At 34.1% G+C, this 27,039-nt stretch overlaps 1 protein-coding gene across 1 annotated transcript; it reads left to right on the plus strand.

The window, feature by feature from the left end:
* Nucleotides 1-170: 170 nt before the first annotated feature.
* Nucleotides 171-26,597, plus strand: LOC144446826 (uncharacterized). The gene is made up of 7 exons (XM_078136669.1): nucleotides 171-290; nucleotides 7,676-7,800; nucleotides 8,846-9,084; nucleotides 9,853-11,439; nucleotides 19,347-19,537; nucleotides 21,096-21,237; nucleotides 23,136-26,597. The coding sequence occupies exons 1-7, from the start codon at nucleotides 171-173 to the stop codon at nucleotides 24,632-24,634; spliced, it is 3,903 nt and encodes a 1,300-aa protein (XP_077992795.1). The 3' UTR covers nucleotides 24,635-26,597.
* Nucleotides 26,598-27,039: the final 442 nt, after the last annotated feature.

Below are 27,039 nucleotides of genomic sequence, written 5' to 3' on the forward strand. Positions count from 1 at the left end.
TGCTTATTATAGATCAAAGGCCATTGCACATGCTCAGTCTGACACAGGTATCAAACCTGAGCGTGGTGGTCGATGGTCTTCGAAAATCTGAAGAATCATAACATTTCCAAAACACGGGCTTACTTTATCAATGCCGCAAATATCCAGGACTTAGTGTTGTGAAGACAGACATGGCGTCATCTTCATCCCAGGTTGATCCAAACATCGTCGATGGGCTGGTTAATCACGTAAAGTCAGCTGGATTGTTCGACCAATTTCGTCGAGACTGTCTGAATGATGTTGACACAAAGGTTTGTAAAATTACTACAGTCGTCTGCTGCCAGTAAGCATGCAATGGCGCGGGGTGTAATATTGTATTGTATACTAATATAAAGAGGCCATTTTCAAACACACCTGATAGTATCGAACAAATTGTTGAACATACAAATACAATTGAGGACGTCAGCATGGTGGGTGGTACTTACAGATATGACACCACTAAATTTTCAATAATAATAATAATAATAATAATAATAATAATTAATAATTATAATAATAATAATAATAATAATAATAATAACAACAACAGTTTATTGTGAACGAGTGATGTTATATTGTTTAAGATACACAAGTAACATTGTGATGCTATTTCGATATTTGCTACATGTATTATTGCGTACAATATTTGCAAGATTTGTTAGTCTTCTTCAGCAAATCGAATTATGCAGTAAGCAAAATTATAAAATACCTAGTGATAATGCTGTGCCATGATTCGCTAGAATCAGTCACGTGATAGGAAATTAGAATGACTATTTCCCTAGGGAAATAGTTCCATCAACTTTTACATGGTCACGTGACCACCGCACATTCACAGCATGTCAAAATGGCAGCTTCTGACGATGTCGTCTGCCACCGCTAGTTCACAGCATGAGGTATATTATAAAACACATATTGACTGGCCTATATTCGGGCTATAGCACTCGTTCATTACCCCCTCGTGACTGTGAGTTGCCAGAATCACATACTATTTCCCTCGGCCTTTGGCCTCGGGAAATAGCTTGTGATTCTGGTAACTCACAGTCCCTCAGGTGTAATAAACGGGTGCTATAGCCCTCATGGCCAGGCAATATGTGTTCACTATTGTTATGGCCTATGATCAGTCTATAGTTACTAAATGCTATAACTATCACTGAGACGACACATCAGACTTACACAAAGTACGCCATCTTTATTATAAGGTGACCTGACGTCATCAACAACATTATACATGACCTTTGACCTATGACTGTGACTTCATACATTAACTCATATATACTAACATCTCCCTTTTTCCAAGATTTGTATTTGTAAACATCTGACTTTGACATTATACAGTGTTTTGTTATTGCATTGTCTTTGGCAATTATGTCAAATCAGAGTAAGGGTTATTGCATTGTCTTTGGCAATAATATCAAATCTCAGGCGAGTCAGTAGACTATACTGTAACGTGTTCATCAAAGCATATGATATGAAATCAATACTGTACAGTCAATAATTGTTCATTGTTCTCCGAGTCTTTATATCTTTATATGGTCCGTACTTACAATTGACAGTTGCATGCATAACTGTACATTTATATAGTTGAACACAAACTATAACTAAGTTTAAACTTCAATTTAGACAGTAAAGTCTTTATACTTGTGTGGTGCAACGCTTTGCCTCCCACACCTTGTGGTTACTACTTTTGTTACTGGTGTTGAAACCAATGGCTTAGAGTCAATGATATTGTCTTTACATTTAGCTGTTGTGATGCTGGTTGACATATCCCTTTGTCCAGATGAGGGCGCTGTTGTGGAAGACTGTTTCACAGTGTTTTCAATTTCTGACTTTACAGGATGAGACATTGTTGTTTTCTCAAACTTACTGGGTGTTATTTGTGTTGTATGATTAGGTTTGACATCACTATGATCTGGTCGTAGAAATTTCCTATTTCTTCGATACAGTTTACCTTGTTCTGACTCTATCAAGTATGAACGCGTGCCAACCTTTGCTACACACATTCCTTTCTCCCATGGTTCTCTATGTCTTATCGGCTGTAATCTCACCGAATCCCCTATCTCCAATGCTGGAAGTGGCTTAGCATGTTTGTCATATGCTGCTTTGGCTTTCTGACGTTTGGTTATGATGTTGTCATAAACACCATCAACAATTTGTGGTTTTAGTAATGGTTCAGATGTTGGTATAGTGGTTCTTGTCCTTCTGGACATCAGTTTTTGAACTGGACTTGAACCATATATATCAGGTGTATTTCTCCATTCAAGCAAGGCTAATTGTATGCACTTACTATCACGTTTAGCTTTCTTAACAAGCTTCTTAGCAATCTTCACTGCTGACTCTACCTTGCCATTACTTTGGCTGTGATATGGCGAAGTAGTTGTGTGTTTAAACTCCCATTCGCTAGAAAAAGTGGAAAATTCATCACTGATGTATTGCGGACCATTGTCTGTTACCATATCCGCTATTCCATGTCTTGCGAAATGAATCTTGGTAGTATTGATTATAGTAGTAGACAAAGTGTCATTAAGTAAGTCTATCTCAAAATAATCACTGTAGTAGTCAACGGTGACTAGATAATTTTCTCCATATAATGTGAAGAGATCTTGACCGACCTTCGACCATGGTGTGCTGGGAATTTTATGTGTCATTAATGGTTCCTTTTGTTGTTTGGCTAGGAAGTCATTACAAATTCCACATGACTGTACTTTGTCCCTAATTTCTGCTACCATACCTGGCCAAAAAAGAACGTCACGAGCTCTCCTCACACAAGCATCCGGGCCTAAGTGGCTAGAATGCGCTCTCGCAATCATCTGTGATCGCATACTAACTGGAATAATTACCTTCATCCCCTTGTACAAAACACCGTCTTGTACAGTGAGTTCATCTCTGAAATTCCAATACTCTAGGATGCAAACTGGAACGCTATCTCTCGAGTCTGGCCATCCTATCATAACTGTACTCATTAAAGTTTGCAATTGTGCATCTGCATTGGTGCACGACTTTACTTGCTGGTGTGTGCCTTCAGATAAACGCATATATTCTACCTGATTGATCTCAGCAATTTCCTGAAACAATTGCTTCTCTCTATAAAGCTGGAATATCTGGTAATCTGGTGTGCTTTCCTCCTTGATGTCTGCATATGTACTGGGCTCGTAAGCCCTGCTCAACATGTCTGCAATGAACATCTTAGATCCTGGTAAGTACTCAACATGTAGGTTGTATTTCTGCAATCGAAGCAGCATTCTCTGAAGCCGTTTAGGCGAAGAGTGTATTGGTTTGGTGAAAATCGGGACCAAGGGTTTGTGGTCTGATCCAACTGATATAGATTCTCTACCATGCAAATACTGGTCAAACCTACAGCATGCGAATACTATAGCCAAACATTCCTTTTCTATCTGCGCGTATCTGCGTTCTGTTGCTGAGAGTGATCGAGATGCGAATGCTACTGGCTGTCCACACTGTAGTAATGTAGCACCTAGTCCCGACTCTGAGGCGTCACACTGAATCGTAACTTCACTTTGTACGTCGTAGTACTTGAGTAGTGGTGCTGTGCTGATAAGCTGTTGTATGGTGGCAAAAGCTTCTGCTTGCTGGCTTTCCCATATGAACTCTATATTCTTCTCCATTATCTTACGCAGAGGTTCACAAACTTCAGAGAGTTTGGGCATGAACCTAGATAAGTAGTTGATACATCCAAGCAGGCGCTGTACTGCCTTCTTATCGCTTGGTGGTGGCATATTGGTAATTGCAGACACCTTCATAGGATCTGGCTTCAATCCTTCACTGGTGAACAGCTGACCCATAAAGGAGACTTCCTTTTTCCTGAGTCTGAACTTCTTCTTATTCAGCTTTAGATTAGTCTTGCGTGCTCGGTCTAGAAGTTTCATCAGATTTTTGTCATGATCTCTGACTGCTTCTTCCATTGTGTTTCCACAACCGTAGCACAGAATGTCATCGACTATGGCTTCTACGCCATTTAATCCAGATAATACCTCATTTTGACGACGCTGGTACTCCTCAGGAGCACTGCTGATGCCTTGTGGCATTCTTAGGTAACGATAACGACCATACGGCGTCCAAAATGTAGTCAGGTGAGAGCTCTCTTCATCTAACTTTATCTGGAAGAAACCATCTTTGGCATCCAATACTGTAAATACCTTGGCATTTGCCAGTTTGGGCAACAGTTCGTCCACTGTAGGCAATTGGTATTTTGGTCTCTTAATCGCTCTATTCAAGTCTCTTGGATCCAAACATACTCTTAGCTTATTTGGTTTCTGTACTGCTACAAGGCTGCTGATCCAGTCAGTTGGTTCTGTTACCTTGGCTATGATGCCTTGTTTCTCCATTTCATCAATTTTAGTCTTTAGCTTCTCCTTCAAAGGCACTGGTACTCGACGTGGAGCATGCTGAACTGGCTGAACAGTAGGATCTACCTGGATATGATATTCACCAGGTAAACATCCCAGTCCTGTGAATATATCTTTATATTCACGCATAATATGCTCAAATGATACAGGCTTGTATTCCTCTCCTTGTATCATATTCACTGACTTGGTAAGCTGAAGTGACAACCATCCATTCCTAATGCAAGTGTTGCCATCTATAATGGGCCATGGTGCTTGCCTTAGAATGTCAAATGTTGTGCGATGTTTACAACCGTTGCTATGTCTAACAGTCAACGTGTATGTACCCAATGGAGTAATCACTCTACCATCATACAGCTTGATTTTGCCTTTCGGCGGATCCAATTTCACACGACCTATTTGCAAAATGTTCTGTAGATCTGTGTATGACATGGCACTACATGTCGCTCCAGAGTCAAGCTGTACAGAGACTGTAGATGGATATGCTGTGTGAAATGTTAAAGGTACCATAAATGCTGACTTGACATCCATATGTTGTACTGCACCCAGACGATGAACAGTAAAAATGGAATCATTAGAATCCTCAGAATCATCCTCATATCTGTCTTGGGCTGTAGTGTGATGCACTTTCTTAGATCCCTGTCTGGACATTCTTCTATGTCCCAGACATACAGCTGCAAAGTGATTAGGTTTGCCACACTTGTTACAGTTTTTTCCATAGGCAGGACATCTGCTTTTATCTCTAGCATGATCTGAACCACAATACTTGCATACACTGCTTGTGTTTTGTTTCTTGTAGTATCCTGATCTGTCATTCTTGACTTGCTTTCCCTTGCTTCGGGTGTTGCCTTGACGACTCTGCTTATGTACACCATGTACAGTATCTTGTATTTCTGTAGATTCTTTCATCTGCTCTTTGTGTACTCTTGTCTGTTCATTTACTCTCAGTGCTTCAATACATCTACTCAGGTCAGGGACTGGGCGTTCCCTTAGCAACCTGTCTCTAGTGGCTGAATCGTGAGTGCCCATAACTAGTCTATCTCGTATCAAACTGTTATTCAGAGTGTCAAACTCACAAGACTCTGCTAGTTGGCGCAGTCTCACTACATATTGGTCAATAGTTTCGTGGTCAGTTTGGTTAGCAGAACCAAATTTAACCCTTTCAAATAGTAGATGCTTTTGAGGCACAAAATGGTCACTTAGTGCTTTCAAAATCTTATCTGGGTCTTTCTTGTCATCTTCGGACAAGGTAGTGAGGCTTTTCATGACTTTGACGCAGTCCATACCCATTACACTACACAGGGCTCCAGCTTGAACTTCTTTGGATTTTTCTTTCAACTCAGTGGCAGTGGTATAGTAGTCCCAAGCTGCTTTAAAATTGTTCCAATTCGTGGAAACATCCCCTTTCACGTTCATGGGTTGCGGTGCTGGTATCTGGTATGAAGCCATAATGTTTCTAATCGAAACGTGTACTTACGGCTAGGTTAGCTGATACCACGTGTCTGTGCTGAGACGTCGGAAGTTGTGGAAATTTCCGTGAAGAAACAATCAGTTTCGCTCGCAATTATGGACTCTACTGCATCAAAATACTGCTACTCACTAGTCGCTGACGACCCAAGTTCACTTCTGACACCATGTTATGGCCTATGATCAGTCTATAGTTACTAAATGCTATAACTATCACTGAGACGACACATCAGACTTACACAAAGTACGCCATCTTTATTATAAGGTGACCTGACGTCATCAACAACATTATACATGACCTTTGACCTATGACTGTGACTTCATACATTAACTCATATATACTAACAACTATGTATTGTCAGATTTTAAAGCCAGGGTATTTATTATCTATGGATTGAAATCACAGGTAGTGATTAATCATTATATTGATAAAGTACATGCAAGTGAGGTATTTAAACCACTTAACACTTCGTTATTTTTATGTGTACAGGCTACAGGCACTTGTTTCCCAAGATATATTGAACAATATGTTCATATCAGAATACAATAAAATTATCAATAATAGTTACATCTATACAGTACAGAGTGTATGTTCTCAACCCCCCCTTTTCATTCCTCCATTAGGCAAACTTTAGAACTGTGCATCGATCTAATGTGTATACAGTGTAGCTTCAGAGACAAAACTCTACAAATACAATTCCTCAGGATAATCTGAAATATCGATGTAATAAAAAAAATCATTAAATTGAACTTCGCTTTGTTGAACAAACAGTGATAATGGCATTCATCATATAGGACTGGTCTAATTTCATTAAAGTCATTTCTCTTGTGGCACTTGTACATGTAGCTTAGTTGAACAGTGTCATTTGCACTCATCCAGTGTCATTCAAGAAAGAACAGATGTGAATATACACATGAAGTACATGTACTAGGGTCTGATTTGTAAATATACACATGAAGTACTAGGGTTTGATTTGTGAAGAATATACACATGAAGTACTAGGGTTTGATTTGTGAATATACAAATGAAGTACTAGGGTTTGATTTGTGAATATACACATGAAGTACTAGGGTTTGATTTGTAAATATACACATGAAGTACTAGGGTTTGATTTGTGAATATACACATGAAGTACTAGGGTTTGATTTGTGAATATACACATGAAGTACTAGGGTTTGATTTGTGAAGAATATGATGAAGTACTAGGGTTTGATTTGTGAATATACACATGAAGTACTAGGGTTTGATTTGTGAATATACACATGAAGTACTAGGGTTTGATTTGTGAATATTTTATCCAGTATCTATTAGGGTGACTTTACTTTTTTTCTGTTTCTCATTACCCGACCGACCCAAATTTTCAGCTCCAACATCAAAATAAATTTTTTTTAATTTTAGCCACCCTTAATATTTTGTGGAACAGCACCCTCTCTGGCAAGAATAAACAAGTGTCTGGACAGTTGACATCATCTCTACAGTCATAGTAACGACACTTGTTCATGAACAAAACAATTCTTTCATGATGGAAGTTGTTCAAGTAGGGCCTGAGAACACATTGCCAATTGTGTAGATAAGCTGGGAAAGGGTTTGTTATAGGAATCAAATAAAAAGATGATAGATAGGAGGAAAAGGAGAAGCAGAGAAACCTGAAGATGATTTTTTATTTTTTTGCTCTTTTTTTTTAAATGACTGACCATGTCTTGTTGCAGTTTTCTGTTTTGAAAACCAGGAATCAAATGTTAAATCCAATATATGCATATATGTACATGTAAATGATGTAATATTTTAGGACAGTTGTATCCAACCAGTGTTTATCCTTCTTTTACAGCCAGCTTATCAGAACCTACGACAGAGAGTGGAAGGATATGTGTCTAATTTTTTGTCCAAGCACACATGGGCTCCAAACCTGAACAAGAAGCAGTTACGTGACAGTCTAAGAAGACAAATCCATCAGTAAGTATACAGTATACTGTGAACCCTATGTCACTGTAGTGGTTTCATCCACTCAAATAAGAATAATAGGAATAAACCAAAATTTAGGAATGTTAAGGTGACCAAATGTTCAAATTTAATCCTCTAAAACGCAAGTCTGTAGTGGAATAACCCATCCTACAAACACCTAAAGAAATACACAAAAGATAGGGAGGATGTCTTCTGTAAGGCCTTAGATTACTTCCTTTACTCATTATCTGTTTCTCTTTGCTACCATACATGGTACAAATGCTTATAACTTAATTTGTAAATTTCATTGATTATTCAAATAACTTATTAAAATTAAAAGCTATCTTAAGTGGCCGTATGGAGGACAAATGGGGTATTTAGTTTGGATTTTTAATTCTTAAAACAACTCTACTATGTTTTCCTACTAGAAGAAACTAAAGTCCATGTTTGTAACTCAATAAGTTATAAAAAACTAAAAATTGTGTATAAAAGTTTCGTATTGTACATACAATAACAAGTATTTTACACATTTTTTTTAATGTTTTGCAATTTGTTGAGTTACGAATAAGGATTTAGTATATGTTGTTTCACATTGTTTTCCCAAGTATAAAAACATACTAGAATTGTTTTCCCAAGTATAAAAACATACTAGAATTGTTTTCCCAAGTATAAAAACATACTAGAATTGTTTTCCCAAGTATAAAAACATACTAGAATTGTTTTCTGAATTGAAAATCCAAAGTAAAGACCCATTTGTTGTCCATACATGTGTATGACTACTTTAACTTTGTTATCATCATCAGTGTATGTACCAAATGTTATGATACTGTAAGCTTGCATACTTCAGAAATTGCCTAATTTTGAAAAAAGAGGTGACACAGACAGACATCACCATATTTTAATTGTCCCTTACTACTGAAGGTAAAAAGTATTTATTGTAAAGTCAGGACATTGTTCCTTTTGTCCAGTCTAAATAAGACATTCATTGGGTATCATGATATATTTCAATGCATAGCAAACAAGTAAGAATGTCTTTGTCATTGTCTTTCTTCCATAGGTCTGAGATGCTTTCTATTGGAGTAGAAAGAATTGTAGAACAAGTTGTTGAACCCAAAATTCACCACATATTCAGACCACAAATTGAAACAGCTTTTCAGGAATATACAGAGAAAGCACATGAGGAGAATCGCAGAGAAGAGACTGTTACAATATCAGAAAATTTAGCATCAGGATCATCATCAACAGAGGATAACAAAGCAGGACTCTCAATTTTAGCCACACATCCAGGTACTACAGGTAAAAAAAGGTGTATTTATATGTACATCTGTGTCTTCAATACTGTCAATTTTATAAACACATACAGGTAAAATGATGTATTTATGTATATTTTTGAAATGGTCATATAGATAAGGATTTGGTATTTATTTTGGATTTTTAATTGACAACAATTCTAGCATGGTTTCCTACTTGAAAAATAAATGTGAAACAGCATATACCATGTCCTTGTTTGTAACTCAATAAATTGCAGAAGATTAATGATAAATGTTTGTTATTGTACATGCTATGTAATAATAATCTATATACAAGTATAACCTCCCCAACTCCTTGGTGATCACGGAGTCCATACAAAATTTTGACCTGCTAAGGGTTGGAACTATCACTGTCATTCACATTTATACATTTGTAAGATATGAATAATATTAAACCTGCACTAGCCTCAACTGGGACATTTTTTATCAAATAACCAAAGATATATTTGCTTAAAATTGGTCTGTTACTTATAAAAAGTCATTGTATCTGTTAATTAGTGGTCAATATTATCTGTAGGTAGTCTAGTGACAAGTTTAAATCTTGAGTGAAAGCTTGGTTTTGAATTTGTCACTATGTTAAAACTGTAACATATGTAGTTGTAAGTGGAGTATCATTTTTCTATCAGACAACTACAGTTACATGTATGCTTACAGACAATGTTTAAAATACCAGTAATTGATTTCTGTAAGAGACTACTTCCATTGAAGTACAGTAGTGAAATGAAAACTAATTATATCCATATTTTAACATTAGGTACTCCACCAAGTGTGAAAAGTGTTCACAAGATGGCCTTGGACAAACCTATTGTGGATATACCTGCAAGGGTTAGAACTGTAAGTGAGACTTCAGAGAAGAGTATTGCCAATAAACCAGTCAAAACAGCTGGTGATCAACCACCAAAGAAACAAGTGACTGACAGCAGTGTTACACCAGAGGTTAAAAGTCGTGTGAAAGAGGGAGCTTCTTCAAAATCCAGCAAGGATTTAAAGAAGAGTGGTGGCAAAGTGCTTGACAAGACAAAATCAGCGACTGGAAAAAGTTTGAAAGTTGGTGAAGGAAAGAAATCTGATCAGAGTTCACTTAAGATCAAAGGAGGAGAGGCAGAGAAAAGTGGTGTTACAGGAAAGTTAGATTCAAGTACATGTATGAAAATGAAGACAACAGAGCAAAGTGGAAAACAGACTGAAAAACAAAAATCAGCTGACATACATATGAAATCAAAAGTAGAACAAAGTTATAAACAGTCTGACAAGCCAGATAAAAAACGGTCAACTTCAGAATCAATTTCTTCTGTTGGTGATAAATCAGTTGTTCGAAAGCAAGAACAGTTAAAAGGTGTTTCTAAAGAAGAGAAACATAAGTCAGATGTCAAGGATAAAACTGAAACAAGTAAGTCAGGAGAGAGAAGTGACAAGATGAAAACTGTGATCAAAGCAAAGGATAGCTCTGACAAAGTTAAATCAAAAGATAAAACATCTGAAGTGAAAAAAGATAAAATTGTAAAAACTGTCAAAGAGGAGAAAACAAAATTGAGTTCAACTAAGTCAGACAGTTCTTGTGATAAAAAGAGTGGAATGTCTAAAATTCTGTTTGATGTAAAAGGGGGAAAAGAAATTAGGAAAGAAAAAGCTAAAACTGCACCTAACAAAGATAGTAAAGGTCTGGCAGGTAAAGAGAGAGATGGGACAACTAGTAAGGAGCAACAAAAAGATATGACAAAGGGAACAGTAGACATAAAAAAGAAATCAAGTTTAGAGAGTAATAAGTACAAGGGAAGTGAGAGAACAGATGATGCTGGTACTTGTACCAAAGTGATATCTCTGTCAAAGGCTAGTAAAGAATCTAAGAAAGAAGTTAAAAAGGAAAGTACTGAGGTCAAGGAAAAGAAGGTTGAAAGACCAAAGGAAAACAAAAACTCTCCAGAACAAGCTGAAAAATCTACCCAGGGAATGATTGATAATGAAATATCCAAGATCTCTAGTGAAACAGTAATTGCTAAAACAAAGGACAACCAGGCTGTGACTGATCAAGTTAGAGTTAACATAGAAAGTGAAGAGTCACCAAAACTTGAAGGAGAAACATCAGGCTTAGAAGACAAGAGTGTGGCTTTAGACGAACCTAAGTCAAAAACTGAAGAATTAGAATCAGTTAAACAAGAACCATTAGACAAAGATAACAGAGATGAAGAATTTGAAGAAGATGATGATGATGATGTGTCTGATATTACAGTCAGTTCTGTACACACCAGTGACCTTTCATCCTTTGAAGATGAAATCAGCTCTGTTTCATCCCCATCCTCAACTAGCAGTGATGAAGACTTGTCATCCGATGAAAAAGATGGTAAGTCTTGTATTTCATATTTTATTTTTGAAGAAGAATGTCATACCCATGTGCCATGTTTCCAGATATCCAGACCTCCAGATTTTACATCATCTTTATATCTAATGTATTTTACACCAAGTGTGAAACCACAGTTCAACTTTATTACTAATGTAAAGCATTAGCATGATTTGCCACAATTGTCTAATAGTACATGTATCCATATATCATGTATAAAAGTATATTGTACATTGTATACCATTTCAATATTCTAATAGCATCCATATCATGTATAAAAGTACATTGTATACCATTTCAATATTCTAATAGCATCCATATCATGTATAAAAGTACATTGTATACCATTTCAATATTCTAATAGCATCCATATCATGTATAAAAGTACATTGTATACCATTTCAATATTCTAATAGCATCCATATCATGTATAAAAGTACATTGTATACCATTTCAATATTCTAATAGCATCCATACCATGTATAAAAGTACATTGTATACCATTTCAATTGTCAAATAGCATCCATATCATGTATAAAAGTACATTGTATACCATTTCAATTGTCTAATAGCATCCATATCATGTGTAAAAGTACATTGTACATTGTATACCATTTCAATATTCTAATAGCATCCATATCATGTATAAAAGTACATTGTATACCATTTCAATATTCTAATAGCATCCATATCATGTATAAAAGTACATTGTATACCATTTCAATTGTCTAATAGCATCCATATCATGTATAAAAGTACATTGTATACCATTTCAATATTCTAATAGCATCCATATCATGTATAAAAGTACATTGTATACCATTTCAATATTCTAATAGCATCCATATCATGTATAAAAGTACATTGTATACCATTTCAATATTCTAATAGCATCCATATCGTGTATAAAAGTACATTGTATACCATTTCAATTGTCTAATAGCATCCATATCATGTATAAAAGTATATTGTATACCATTTCAATTGTCTAATAGCATCCATATCATGTATAAAAGTACATTGTATACCATTTCAATATTCTAATAGCATCCATATCATGTATAAAAGTATATTGTATACCATTTCAATTGTCTAATAGCATCCATATCATGTATAAAAGTACATTGTATACCATTTCAATATTCTAATAGCATCCATATCATGTATAAAAGTATATTGTATACCATTTCAATTGTCTAATAGCATCCATATCATGTATAAAAGTACATTGTATACCATTTCAATATTCTAATAGCATCCATATCATGTATAAAAGTACATTGTATACCATTTCAATATTCTAATAGCATCCATATCGTGTATAAAAGTACATTGTATACCATTTCAATATACTAATAGCATCCATATCATGTATAAAAGTACATTGTATACCATTTCAATTGTCTAATAGCATCCATATCATGTATAAAAGTACATTGTATACCATTTCAATATTCTAATAGCATCCATATCATGTATAAAAGTACATTGTATACCATTTCAATATTCTAATAGCATCCATATCATGTATAAAAGTACATTGTATACCATTTCAATATTCTAATAGCATCCATATCATGTATAAAAGTATATTGTATACCATTTCAATTGTCTAATAGCATCCATATCATGTATAAAAGTACATTGTATACCATTTCAATATTCTAATAGCATCCATATCATGTATAAAAGTATATTGTATACCATTTCAATTGTCTAATAGCATCCATATCATGTATAAAAGTACATTGTATACCATTTCAATATTCTAATAGCATCCATATCATGTATAAAAGTACATTGTATACCATTTCAATATTCTAATAGCATCCATATCATGTATAAAAGTACATTGTATACCATTTCAATTGTCTAATAGCATCCATATCATGTATAAAAGTATATTGTATACCATTTCAATTGTCTAATAGCATCCATATCATGTATAAAAGTACATTGTATACCATTTCAATATTCTAATAGCATCCATATCATGTATAAAAGTACATTGTATACTATTTCAATATTCTAATAGCATCCATATCATGTATAAAAGTACATTGTATACCATTCCAATATTCTAATAGCATCCATATCATGTATAAAAGTATATTGTATACCATTCCAATATTCTAATAGCATCCATATCATGTATAAAAGTACATTGTATACCATTTCAATATTCTAATAGCATCCATATCATGTATAAAAGTATATTGTATACCATTTCAATTGTCTAATAGCATCCATATCATGTATAAAAGTACATTGTATACCATTTCAATATTCTAATAGCATCCATATCATGTATAAAAGTACATTGTATACCATTTCAATTGTCTAATAGCATCCATATCATGTATAAAAGTACATTGTATACCATTTCAATATTCTAATAGCATCCATATCATGTATAAAAGTACATTGTATACCATTTCAATATTCTAATAGCATCCATATCATGTATAAAAGTACATTGTATACCATTTCAATTGTCTAATAGCATCCATATCATGTATAAAAGTACATTGTATACCATTTCAATATTCTAATAGCATCGATATCATGTATAAAAGTACATTGTATACCATTTCAATTGTCTAATAGCATCCCATATCATGTATAAAAGTACATTGTATACCATTTCAATATTCTAATAGCATCCATATCATGTATAAAAGTATATTGTATACCATTTCAATTGTCTAATAGCATCCATATCATGTATAAAAGTACATTGTACATTGTATACCATTTCAATTGTCTAATAGCATCCATATCATGTATAAAAGTACATTGTATACCATTTCAATATTCTAATAGCATCCATATCATGTATAAAAGTACATTGTATACCATTTCAATTGTCTAATAGCATCCATATCATGTATAAAAGTACATTGTATACCATTTCAATATTCTAATAGCATCCATATCATGTATAAAAGTACATTGTATACCATTTCAATATTTTAATAGCATCCATATCATGTATAAAAGTACATTGTATACCATTTCAATATTCTAATAGCATCCATATCATGTATAAAAGTACATTGTATACCATTTCAATATTCTAATAGCATCCATATCATGTATAAAAGTACATTGTATACCATTTCAATTGTCTAATAGCATCCATATCATGTATAAAAGTACATTGTATACCATTTCAATATTCTAATAGCATCCATATCATGTATAAAAGTACATTGTATACCATTTCAATATTTTAATAGCATCCATATCATGTATAAAAGTACATTGTATACCATTTCAATATTCTAATAGCATCCATATCATGTATAAAAGTACATTGTATACCATTTCAATATTTTAATAGCATCCATATCATGTATAAAAGTACATTGTATACCATTTCAATATTCTAATAGCATCCATATCATGTATAAAAGTATATTGTATACCATTTCAATATTCTAATAGCATCCATATCATGTATAAAAGTACATTGTATACCATTTCAATATTCTAATAGCATCCATATCATGTATAAAAGTATATTGTATACCATTTCAATTGTCTAATAGCATCCATATCATGTATAAAAGTACATTGTATACCATTTCAATATTCTAATAGCATCCATATCATGTATAAAAGTATATTGTATACCATTTCAATTGTCTAATAGCATCCATATCATGTATAAAAGTACATTGTATACCATTTCAATATTCTAATAGCATCCATATCATGTATAAAAGTACATTGTATACCATTTCAATTGTCTAATAGCATCCATATCATGTATAAAAGTACATTGTATACCATTTCAATATTCTAATAGCATCCATATCATGTATAAAAGTACATTGTATACCATTTCAATTGTCTAATAGCATCCATATCATGTATAAAAGTACATTGTATACCATTTCAATCTAATAGCATCCATATCATGTATAAAAGTACATTGTATACCATTTCAATCTAATAGCATCCATATCATGTATAAAAGTACATTGTACATTGTATACCATTTCAATTGTCTAATAGCATCCATATCATGTATAAAAGTACATTGTATACCATTTCAATCTAATAGCATCCATATCATGTATAAAAGTACATTGTATACCATTTCAATATTCTAATAGCATCCATATCATGTATAAAAGTACATTGTATACCATTTCAATATTCTAATAGCATCCATATCATGTATAAAAGTACATTGTATACCATTTCAATTGTCTAATAGCATCCATATCATGTATAAAAGTACATTGTATACCATTTCAATATTCTAATAGCATCCATATCATGTATAAAAGTACATTGTATACCATTTCAATTGTCTAATAGCATCCATATCATGTATAAAAGTACATTGTATACCATTCCAATATTCTAATAGCATCCATATCATGTATAAAAGTACATTGTATACCATTTCAATTGTCTAATAGCATCCATATCATGTATAAAAGTACATTGTATACCATTTCAATATTCTAATAGCATCCATATCATGTATAAAAGTACATTGTATACCATTTCAATATTCTAATAGCATCCATATCATGTATAAAAGTACATTGTATACCATTTCAATATTCTAATAGCATCCATATCATGTATAAAAGTATATTGTATACCATTTCAATATTCTAATAGCATCCATACCATGTATAAAAGTACATTGTATACCATTTCAATTGTCAAATAGCATCCATATCATGTATAAAAGTACATTGTATACCATTTCAATATTCTAATAGCATCCATATCATGTATAAAAGTACATTGTACATTGTATACCATTTCAATTGTCTAATAGCATCCATATCATGTATAAAAGTACATTGTATACCATTTCAATATTCTAATAGCATCCATATCATGTATAAAAGTACATTGTATACCATTTCAATCTAATAGCATCCATATCATGTATAAAAGTACATTGTATACCATTTCAATATTCTAATAGCATCCATATCATGTATAAAAGTACATTGTATACCATTTCAATATTCTAATAGCATCCATATCGTGTATAAAAGTACATTGTATACCATTCCAATATTCTAATAGCATCCATATCATGTATAAAAGTATATTGTATACCATTTCAATATTCTAATAGCATCCATATCATGTATAAAAGTACATTGTATACCATTTCAATATTCTAATAGCATCCATATCATGTGTAAAATGTAAGCTTCACAGAAATCTCAGGGCTTGTCCCTCAGACTTATGCGGTCGTGGGGACTCGGGTTCAAACAAGCAGGCCAATGATACCGTGAGACTGATGTTCAATCAATACAACAATATAATTTAGATCTGAATAAATAATATCAATAATAATTGTAAGTTGATTACAAAGTCAAAAGAGAAAATGAACTGGATTCTCTAATAAATGTAAGTACTCAGATAACAATAAATAGTAGATTCAAATATTATATTCAAGTAAATGGAATTGATTCATGTTGATATGAAATTAAACGTAGATGTGATTCACTTGCATATACTTAAGTACTTAGAAGAATGTTTGCTGAAGTTGGAATTAGTGAACACTTGATAATTACACTTAATATGTACAATTAACTGTTGAATAAATTGGTTGACATCAAATACTAGGGACGGCAATCATTTGACCAATTAATTAAATAATATCTTCAAATATAGGAAAAGTGTACAAAAAGGTCAAATATTACAATAATTCACTCGAAATAATTCATTCTTAATTAAATTAAATACATTACTTGGACTTCTAATATAATTACAAATTAAAGAAAGTGGAAACAAACTATTGAAATCACTCAAATAGTGTAAAGAATTTGTTCACAAATTATAAAGTATTAATGCAAAATGTCACTATATTAATCTATTACACCAAAAGTAAACGAAAGAGTTCGACAAAGCAACCGCAGAAGTTCATTCAAGATGGCTGTCGTGAATCGCATTAATTAATGCACAGACGAATAAGTAACTGGAGTAAATCCTTGTGGTATAGTCCTAATCGAATATCAAACAGAATTATACCTGAATGTACTTGAAATTGTTAGAAGTCAGTACGCGTGAAACAGCTTTCAGCAACAGGCGACATGACAATTCGAATGGGAACAATGAGATAGTGTACGACAAGTCTTCAATGAAGTTCAATAAAATACGAGTTAAATGCCTACAGTAAGAAGTTTACAAAGATGAGAATTCTATGTACAGACGATAATGTCACGCACACACAATGGACAACAATAAAACACTACAAGAACAAATATAGTTGACGGAGTCTTGCACAATACATTGCACCAACACTCAGTAGTGGTTTCAAGTTCCGAATGGTCTTGAATACTCCAGTCCCTGCAATAGTTTTCTACCGTTTCCCATGCACAATACAAGTTCCAAAGCGATACAGTTTAACTCCGAACAATGATATCCCAACGACAACGGGGTGAGTTGTTGAATGAGTAAATTGGAAATATAAAGTTTTGTAGAGACTCACGGTTACATTACGACAGTTCCTGTGCGGATGATGTCTTCAGAGAGACTCGGTTACGTTACGACGGTTCCTATTCAGACCACGTCTTCAGCTTCCTCCCAAGGAATTGTATTTAGCTGGTGGACGACTTTATACCATTACTACAGCAACATTAATATTGACCATGGTGTATACAAAACTCTCACGTACTTCGTCATAGAGCAACTGTCGACAAACTGCTTACATTTACCACTATTTGAGGTTGATGTATATTACGGGACCATTGTAAAATGACTGACTGCAGACGTGGAAATGACACGTACAACACAGTACATCCTAAAGTCATAGACCTACAAGGAACTCATACAGGTGGACAACTCATACAGGTGGACAACTCACAACTGATAGGTTGATAATGTAAATAAGAATGCATAAACGAATAATAATAAAAACAAAGGCATAGAAATAAACAAGCGGTGGGGGCATCCTATACATCACGGCTGCACATACAATATAGATGTCATGAAACATTGTCTACATCTCATTGAGAAGTACATGTAATCATTGGTGTGACAGCTATCAATGCATTTACATGTATTGTACTCAGTCTGCTGTTAGCAGAAATCACTTTACTAATTGACAGTGTACATTAGAAAGGCCACATTACTACATTAATTTTTTTTTTCAGTTAGTTCAATGTTCTTTTTATTTAGTACTTTAAAGCAAGTGTGTGTGGGGTACATTTTCATTTGCTTGTTCACGATTGGCTCTGCAGTTATCTTCACTGAAGTCAAATAATCATGTATATTGCAAAGATAACAGGAATTGAAAGACAAATGAATAAAGCATTAAAAAAAAATGTATGCAAATGTGCCTAGCAACAAGACCATGCCCATACCAACAGCCAAATGATAACGTATATTGCAAAGATAATATCAGGAATTCATACACAAGTGAACAAAAACATTCAAAAATGTATGCAGTATATCTAGCGACATGACCACACCCATAGCAACAGCCAAATGATCGCGTATATTGCACAGATAGCAAGATGGTTGGATAGGCAACTGGATAGTCATTCATCAAATGAACACTTATTGTTAGCATTGACTAGCGTATGGATAAACATTTTTAAAAACTGCCCAGTTGTGCTACAATGCCATTGGCGGTATTTTTTTTGGTCTAAGTATCAACTTATATGTATAAATTATTAACTGGTCTGTATAAATTATGATATTAGTAAATTCACCTGACTCGTGATACCAAATATGATATCATTTGTGATTCGGATGACTGCTATAGTTATCACTGAGTATATAAAATATTATTTATACAGTTTACGTGTAGTTTTCCATATATAATGTTACCCAGTGGTGTTATGTATATGATACAACAACTTAAAAGCATTTTTGAAAGTTGATATTTTTGATAGTTATTAAAGCCTTCCCTGTTGTTACAGACACAGACAGATCTAGTGGAACTGGGAAAAGAATAGGCAGGGAATCTCCCTATGGTACCGGAAGTATCAGTGGAGATTCTGAAAAAAGTGGTGCATCAAAAAGGAGACCATCTTACAAAGCTTTGGCTCTCAACCGTTACTATAGCGACAGCGAAGATGAAGAGTCTAGAGAGGAAAGGAGAAAGAAGGCCGTAAGTAGAAACATTGTAAAACTGGAAAAAGGAAAAAGAATGAATTGAAAGTAACACTACAAGAATGATGAATGTGTTGATATCAAGTAGTTTATGGGTAGAAAAAATTCCTACAAGTTGATACAACTTACAAAAGTTATTGTAATCAAGGTAAAGGCAATGCCCAAAGTCACAAGATCTCATGCCATCAGCAACTTTCCCCTATCTCAAGTTTCTGAGGTGATACCTCATATTGTGCCATCAATCAATGACCTTTGAATATGTCTACAGTCTTTAGCCCTCATGGAATTTAATCTTCTTTCTAACAGGGGAGTATTTGTTTGTACTCATAAAACTAAAAGTTAGGAAAAGTAGGATTAAGGCTAATGTGAAACTACTGTTACTAGTGTTAGTGCCACATATTAACTTTGGAATGCCATAACAATGTACATTTCATTCAGACTTCTCAAAAAAAAAGCCTCAGGTGTCAGGATTCTAGTCTAGGATTGAAGCCGTGTGTATGTAATGTACATGTACACTATCAAATATAATATCAGTCATGTCATTGGACCATCACAACAGTAAACTATGAACTTTGTAGTTTTCATCACTCTTTTACATTGGACTTTTAACACTATGTACACTAGGTTGAGCAAAACAATGAGATTATAAAAGTCCTTACATGTAGTTTCTTCAAAAGTTGTGGTTTGCTGCATAGGATGTACATGTAGATGCTTTTGGAGTTAGTTATCAGGGGAAACATTGCCCTGTAGTCATCTGATGGTTTGATAAGACTTGCAAGGGATTCAGCCAGTAGATATATACCTTGAAGGTGAAATTTGCATATTTCAACTTTCAGTTATATATCTACTGGCAGAATCCGAACACATCTTTTCAAACCTCATTATAATATGCCACATGTGGAATTTACTGGAAAAAAACCCGCTATGTCTTCACTTTAAGCCTGTCCAAGGTAATGCATGTGAACACATCTTTGGGCTATTCTATTATTAAATGGGTGTTGTGATTTGATAAGGGATGATTATAATATTTGTTTATTTTGTTGAGAATTGAGTTCAAATTGTCATATGACTAAATGAAATATTAAATGTAATTCTATATCAGTAATTCATAAAACCCCTGGAATATGTATATTCCAAACTTAAAACAGGTATAGTTGTTGTTCCATGTTCTACCCAAAGGCAAATGGTTTATTCCATATCTTGATGTTGATATTATTCAAGTTCAGGGCCATATCATACAGTGCAGGAGTGATGATATTCAATTATTTCGGAATTTAGTCCAATGAACCCATTGTGTTGTACATGTATGTTGCAAGTTTTATTTTTAAGCTTCTAGTAGGATCAATTTGAAAAACAGACATAAGAAATGAAAAAAAGATTTATTGAAATAAATGACTAATGTGGATTTTAACATTGCAATACAGCGTTGGAGTCTAATACAAGGGTATATATTGGGGGAAATATAGAGTCTCATCGTATATGAAATAACAGGTATCATGGTAAGCATATTATAATTCATGGTATTTTAAGTGCTAATAAAACTGTACTTCGTGTAGGCCAAGGAGAAAGAAGAGAGAGCTGCAAGAAGACAAATGTTAAAAGAAGATATGAATGAAAGATTGAAACAATATGAGGAAGAAAAGAAGAAAAAGAGAGATGAGAGGAAGAAAGCCAAACAGGCTTTGAAGGAGAAAGAAGGTAGGGGTTTATGTTAACTGTAGTATAAATATGAAGTAGTGCTTATATAAGATAACATCACATCACATACATGTAAAATACAAATTGTTTTACTGTATCTTTATTAAGCCATGTAACACTGTCAAGGGGACATGGCCCAGCACATAACATATAACACAAATTGTTATAGATAAAAATGTCCACTCATAGAACCAAGTTTTTTGGAAAAAATGCAGTGATGTCTCATCAACATTATCAACTGGGGTCATACTAGTGTGCTGTCATCAACAAGTTAGTTGGAGTTTAGTTATTTGGAATTTCACACGTCTTGTTTCATACATGTATGTCCCCAGCAGGGAACGTTACAGCCCATTGTAGTACGCAGAGCACTAGGTGATGAGTTATCAGGTCTTGTCAGTAAAAGCTTTGGATTTGTTTTCCAATTAAACCTTTTCAACTGTATTCAGTTAACTCTGGAAAAGCTGCATCAATTCTATAATACTTTAATACAGTATGAATCAGCCAAAGTAATTTGCATGAGAATGTAAAGAAAATGAAGTAGCCACACCCTACATCCCACCCCCAGATAACAACAATGTTGTTTTCTAATTTTGTGATGTGTTAGAATTACATGCAGTACCATGTCCAACTTTAATTGTTAGTTCATTTCAGTACAAAACTACTGTTATAATATTAATAAGGCTACAACTTACAGCAAATACATAATATGAAAATTCCATGAAGACATCAAACAAATAATAACTTGGAATTCTGAAAATTAGTTAGATTTTGAGGGAAAGGCATTGTTTCATCTTTAGTGGTGTCTTTGTCTTTTTGTGGCAGTGCTTGTACATGTAGTACAGCTAATGAAAATACAAGTGAACAACATATCCATTATATCAGATGTTTTCCTCTGGTTCTCCAGTGCATTAGTTGATGTATTTAGATGTTTTATTCCCAATATTTTTCTTTGTTCAGCCAAGGACATTATGAGTGACCTAAGGAGGCTTTGTCACGAGTTGCCAGATTCGTAGTGACAACTGTAGAGTCTAATGTCGTTTGTATTTTCCAGCTGAATGAAGACAAATATTGGAGAATAACATAATTTTACCAGCACCAGTAATATCAAAGAAAAATTGGGGAAAGTAATGGCAATTTTGAATATTTTGACTCGTATTTCGAACACAGCAGAACCAGTGACACAGACATGCATTGTCATGACATAGATGAACGCTGTTGTGATGTAGAACGACCAGAGTATATATTCCATATTTTCGTGCATGATATAATAACTATTATGCCATGCACAAAGCCAAGATATTGTCTTTGAACAGAAAATATGGATTATATACCCTGGTTGTTTTATGTCACAACAACCTATGTCTATGTCACTGTTCTGTGGTGATAGCAATATGAGTCAAAATGTTAGAAATGCCATTATTTTTCCCAGTTTTTCATTAAGTATGCTTGAGGAGGTACTAAGTATAATTATTAATCCCCAATATTTGTCTTCATTCAGCTGGAAAATAGTCATGACCTATGAGTTTGTTACTACTTGTCTAGCAACTCTTTCACATGTAGTTACAAGACCCTTAGGTCACTCGTATTTTCCATGGCTGAATGAAGAAAAAACTTTGGGAATAATGTTGATACCAGATATTCACTCAAATGTGTTTTGTTGGTCCCTCTGTTAAATTTGAATTCACATTGGAGTGTTATGAGAAGGTTCTAGACTTATCCTAGGAACTAAAGTTAGAACTTTGTCATATGTGTTTAACTTTTGTGATATAGGTGAATCCTGGCACTTTTTTAGTGATCACTCAGACGATGTGTTTGCATGAGAAGAAAGGTTGTCTCTTAATGTGCCTTAAGTTAGCAGGTTTATATTTATGGTTTTTTTATTCTTCTATTTTTACTAGAAGCAGAAAAGGGAAGGCGAGGTAGAAGGACTAAGGAACAGAAAAAGGAAGAAAAAGTGCAAGCTAAAAGAGAACAAAAGGTTTTAGAGAAGAGAATGGCACTGAGGAGACAACGTACACTTAATAAAAAGTATCTTTCAGAAGATTTTACTTCCATCTTTACTGACAAAGAAACATCATTTATAAAAGGAGATCCTGATTCAGAGAATGACAACCTCAAGTCAGATTCTGGTATGAGTTCAACTAGTGGCAAATGTGGCAAGAAACGACGAAACTCCCAAGGTAATGACGATAGTGGCGCACAAAGCATATTTTACATGTCTAATATTCCTGATGTGGGTCCATCTTATGAGCAGACATTTATTGCCAAGGCAATGGAGTTAGCTACTTACAGCTGTGGTCTTCGCCGCTCTTGTCGCAAGATATCTGGTTCAGGACCAAGCCCGACAGAAGGGATGTTAGCAGAAAACCAAGAGTCAGGAGTGCAATTACCACCACGTAAACGTGGACGTCGAGCTAGTGGTGCTTCCACTTCTTCTACAGAGCTATCTACAAACAAGGATCGAGTAGAGATAGGTGTTCACAGCAGAGACCTAAAGGCAGGATCAGACGAAACAACAGAAAGAGAAAAAAGAGATGAAACCCCAAGGCCTTCTTCAACTACAGATTTTGAATCTCCAGCCACTCCAACACAAGATGAACCAGCCTTTCCAGATGACCCAGTAGAAGGTCAGGCTGTGATGGCCACTGCAGGAGACTCAGCCATTCCAATCTATAGTCTCACTCCCCTTGGAAATCAACCTATACCACCGCCTCCAGTAGCCACCATATCACAGACCGGAGCAGATAAGTCTGTGGACAAGAAAGAAAGGGATGAAACTGATATAGGAGTTGTTCAAAAAAAGGAAGATAAAGATGTTCCAAAGAAAGTAGATAAAGATGTTCCAAAGAAAGTAGATAAAGATGTTCAAAAGAAGGAAGATAAAGATGTTCCAAAGAAGGAAGATAAAGATGTTCCAAAGAAGGAAGATAAAGATGTTCCAAAGAAGGAAGATAAAGGAACATTAGAAAGAAGAGGAAGATCTAGGACGTCAGTGGAGGAACGGTTACCAAGTCAACGAAGACAAGAACGATCATCAAGATCTGACAGTGGACATGAACAATTCCGTAGAAGTGAGAGAGATTCGCGGTCTTCCATGTCCGAGTCACGTCGAGACAGGCGTTCTTTGCACGATAAAGAAGAGCGTAAATCACCAAATGATAGTTACGGCATAAGACCAAGACGACAGTCTAGCAGAGAACATTACAAACCCATGTCTGATCAATTTGACTACTACAGTGGGAGAAAGTCTTCCAAAGATGACGACCCTAGAGGGTCTCATTCATCCCATTTAAGGCACTCTCCTCCTAGAGAGAGTAGGTCTCGGAAAAGACATGCTTCATCACCACCTCCTAAAGAACACAGACAATCCAAATATAGAGGATATCCCAGACGATGAACACTAAACTTGTTAAAAGACATGTTAAATGTTAAGAATTTACATTTGTTGAATAACAAACATGATGTGATATTACTCTGGCAATATCACATTCAACAAGCTGTGAGACAAACAAACAAACTACTATTAATATATTGATATGTTTATATATCTATCAATGGAGTTCACATGACAGACAGTTTATGGGTTGATTAGTACTAACATTTCAAAATAGAACATATAGAACTTTAATTCCAGGGTTATCTGTTGAATACAAATAATATGTAATTTTGTTTTAATGACAATGTTCACATTAATGTAAATAAAAAGATTCCTCATCATGAAAATAGACAATTTCATAGTGGGTTTCACAATTTGTCTGTTAAGTGCAGCTAAAGTTCAAATTTCACCTTACATAGAAAGTCGGCATAAAATTTTAGGAGCATTTTGACCCTAAAAAATCTTTTTCAAAGAGTCAACTTAATAGGCTGCATAATTTTGATAACAGTGTGATTGCATCTGCTTCACCAGGGTACTGCATGTTACCTATTTATGTGACATAACACATGCAACAATGATAGTTCACTTTGTGTGTGTCATAGCTTGTCAAAACTGAGGTTTCAATTTAGAAGTCTATGAACTAATTAGACTAGGGGCTACTTCACTGTCACATATAATAGGTTCTATCTGTTAATTATGTACAGCTGTTACATAATATTAATAATGTTAAGAACTTGTTAAGATCAAATGTCCGTATTTTACTGGTCAACAAAAAGTTGAAAAATAGTTGATGTTTTGGGAGTAAACCTTTATAGCCTTACATTTAAGGTGTGGGAACCCTGATACTAGAAAGAGTAGAGTAGTTTTCACTAAATGTACATTGTATACTATCATTTGATATTTGGCTGGGAACCCAATGAAATGATTGACTGCCACAAATTACATCTACTTACTATGTATTATCATGAGGAGCAACAACACGGTCTAAACAGATGAGATTTGTGTCACACCAGTCACCAGTATTCTCCAATACTCATATTATTCCTTCAAAGTTTTCTTTGTTCAGCCAAGGGAAATATGAATGACCTAAGGGGCCTTGTCATCACAAGTTGCTAGATGAGTATTGACAAAACCCTTAGAATATAAGTATTTGCAACTGAATGAAGGAAGATATTGGGGATTAGTATAATTTTATTATACCTTTGCAAGCATAATTTATGATTTTCAATGTTATGACTCATATTTTGAGTTCTGCAGAACACATGAAGATACTTGTGTCGTGACTTAGAATGGCCAGGGTATAAATTCCATATTTTTAGTTTAAATGCATTCAACTTGGCTTGAGTGAGGTATAAATATTTTTTAGCACAACTGATCTAAGTCGAAGGTGGAGTTGTTGACTTGGAGAATTCAGTCATTTGAATTATACTCTACGGCTACGTCAATTTTTTTGATACTGTTCTACTTTCAGAATAATTATACATGTACTTACAAACAGTGGATTGTTTAAGTGAAGTTGTTGTTGTTAAGTTTTTATACTTGTACAAAAATGTGAAGTTGCAAGTACTGGAACTTTTGATACATGGTGTAGATTGGAAATTCAGATTGTTTCCTCCGTAATTCTTGTAGTGTACACTACAAATGATACAAAATGGTCAAATTTGGAATTATATACTAATATTAGTTTTACCATAAAAATTGTTTTAACTGTGAGAATAAATGTTGCTTAATAACTATGGCAGAACCTCAGCTTGTGAACAGTTATTGTGACAAGTGTACTATATAGTTATTACTCTAAAGTCGTCTAACCTTGTCAACATATATGGCATTGAATAGATACTGGTGTACCACTTCTCACGGACCAAATGTTAGATTAACTTATTGGCCAGTTAAACAGCATTTCAAAGAGATTGATTCCTTTCATGGTCTTTTTTTTTTACCATCACAGAAACATGTAGTTACAGCTATTTTGACATTACAAAATATTTGTTTGTTTTGTATGACTGAATCACTGCCGCCAAATAGTTGGTTGTCAATAAAGTTGATAAGTATCAAAGTTAAAATGTATTTGTTGTAAACTGAGTAGTGAAAATGAACTGGAGTGGTAGTAAAGATGTCAATATTTCAGAGGTGATCATACACAAAATATACATTACCATATTTTGTATACTATCTGTACCAGCTACAATACACTAGCTGCAACCTGGACATTTTTTCATCAAATAACCAAAGATGTATTCACTGAAAATTTGTCAATTACACATCTTCAAAATGCATCCCCATTACATTTCAGCATAATCTGCCGAGTAGATTTCGAATTACAGATTTTTTGACAGAAAAGACACATTTTTGACCTAATTTGCATATCACTCGTGAGATCATCATGTCATGAACACTTCTAGGAACACCCCAATCAAAGTTCAGCC

This window comes from Glandiceps talaboti, chromosome 15 (genome assembly GCF_964340395.1).
Source record: "Glandiceps talaboti chromosome 15, keGlaTala1.1, whole genome shotgun sequence".
NCBI lineage: Eukaryota > Metazoa > Hemichordata > Enteropneusta > Spengelidae > Glandiceps > Glandiceps talaboti.

Excerpts from the sequence above, each read along its gene's own strand:
- LOC144446826 (XM_078136669.1), top strand. The coding sequence starts at position 171 with ATGGCGTCATCTTCATCCCAGGTTGATCCAAACATCGTCGATGGGCTG. Across the intron at positions 7,801-8,845 it reads CTAAGAAGACAAATCCATCA|GTCTGAGATGCTTTCTATTG; the intron begins GTAAGTATACAG and ends TTTCTTCCATAG. Across the intron at positions 9,085-9,852 it reads CACACATCCAGGTACTACAG|GTACTCCACCAAGTGTGAAA; the intron begins GTAAAAAAAGGT and ends TTTTAACATTAG.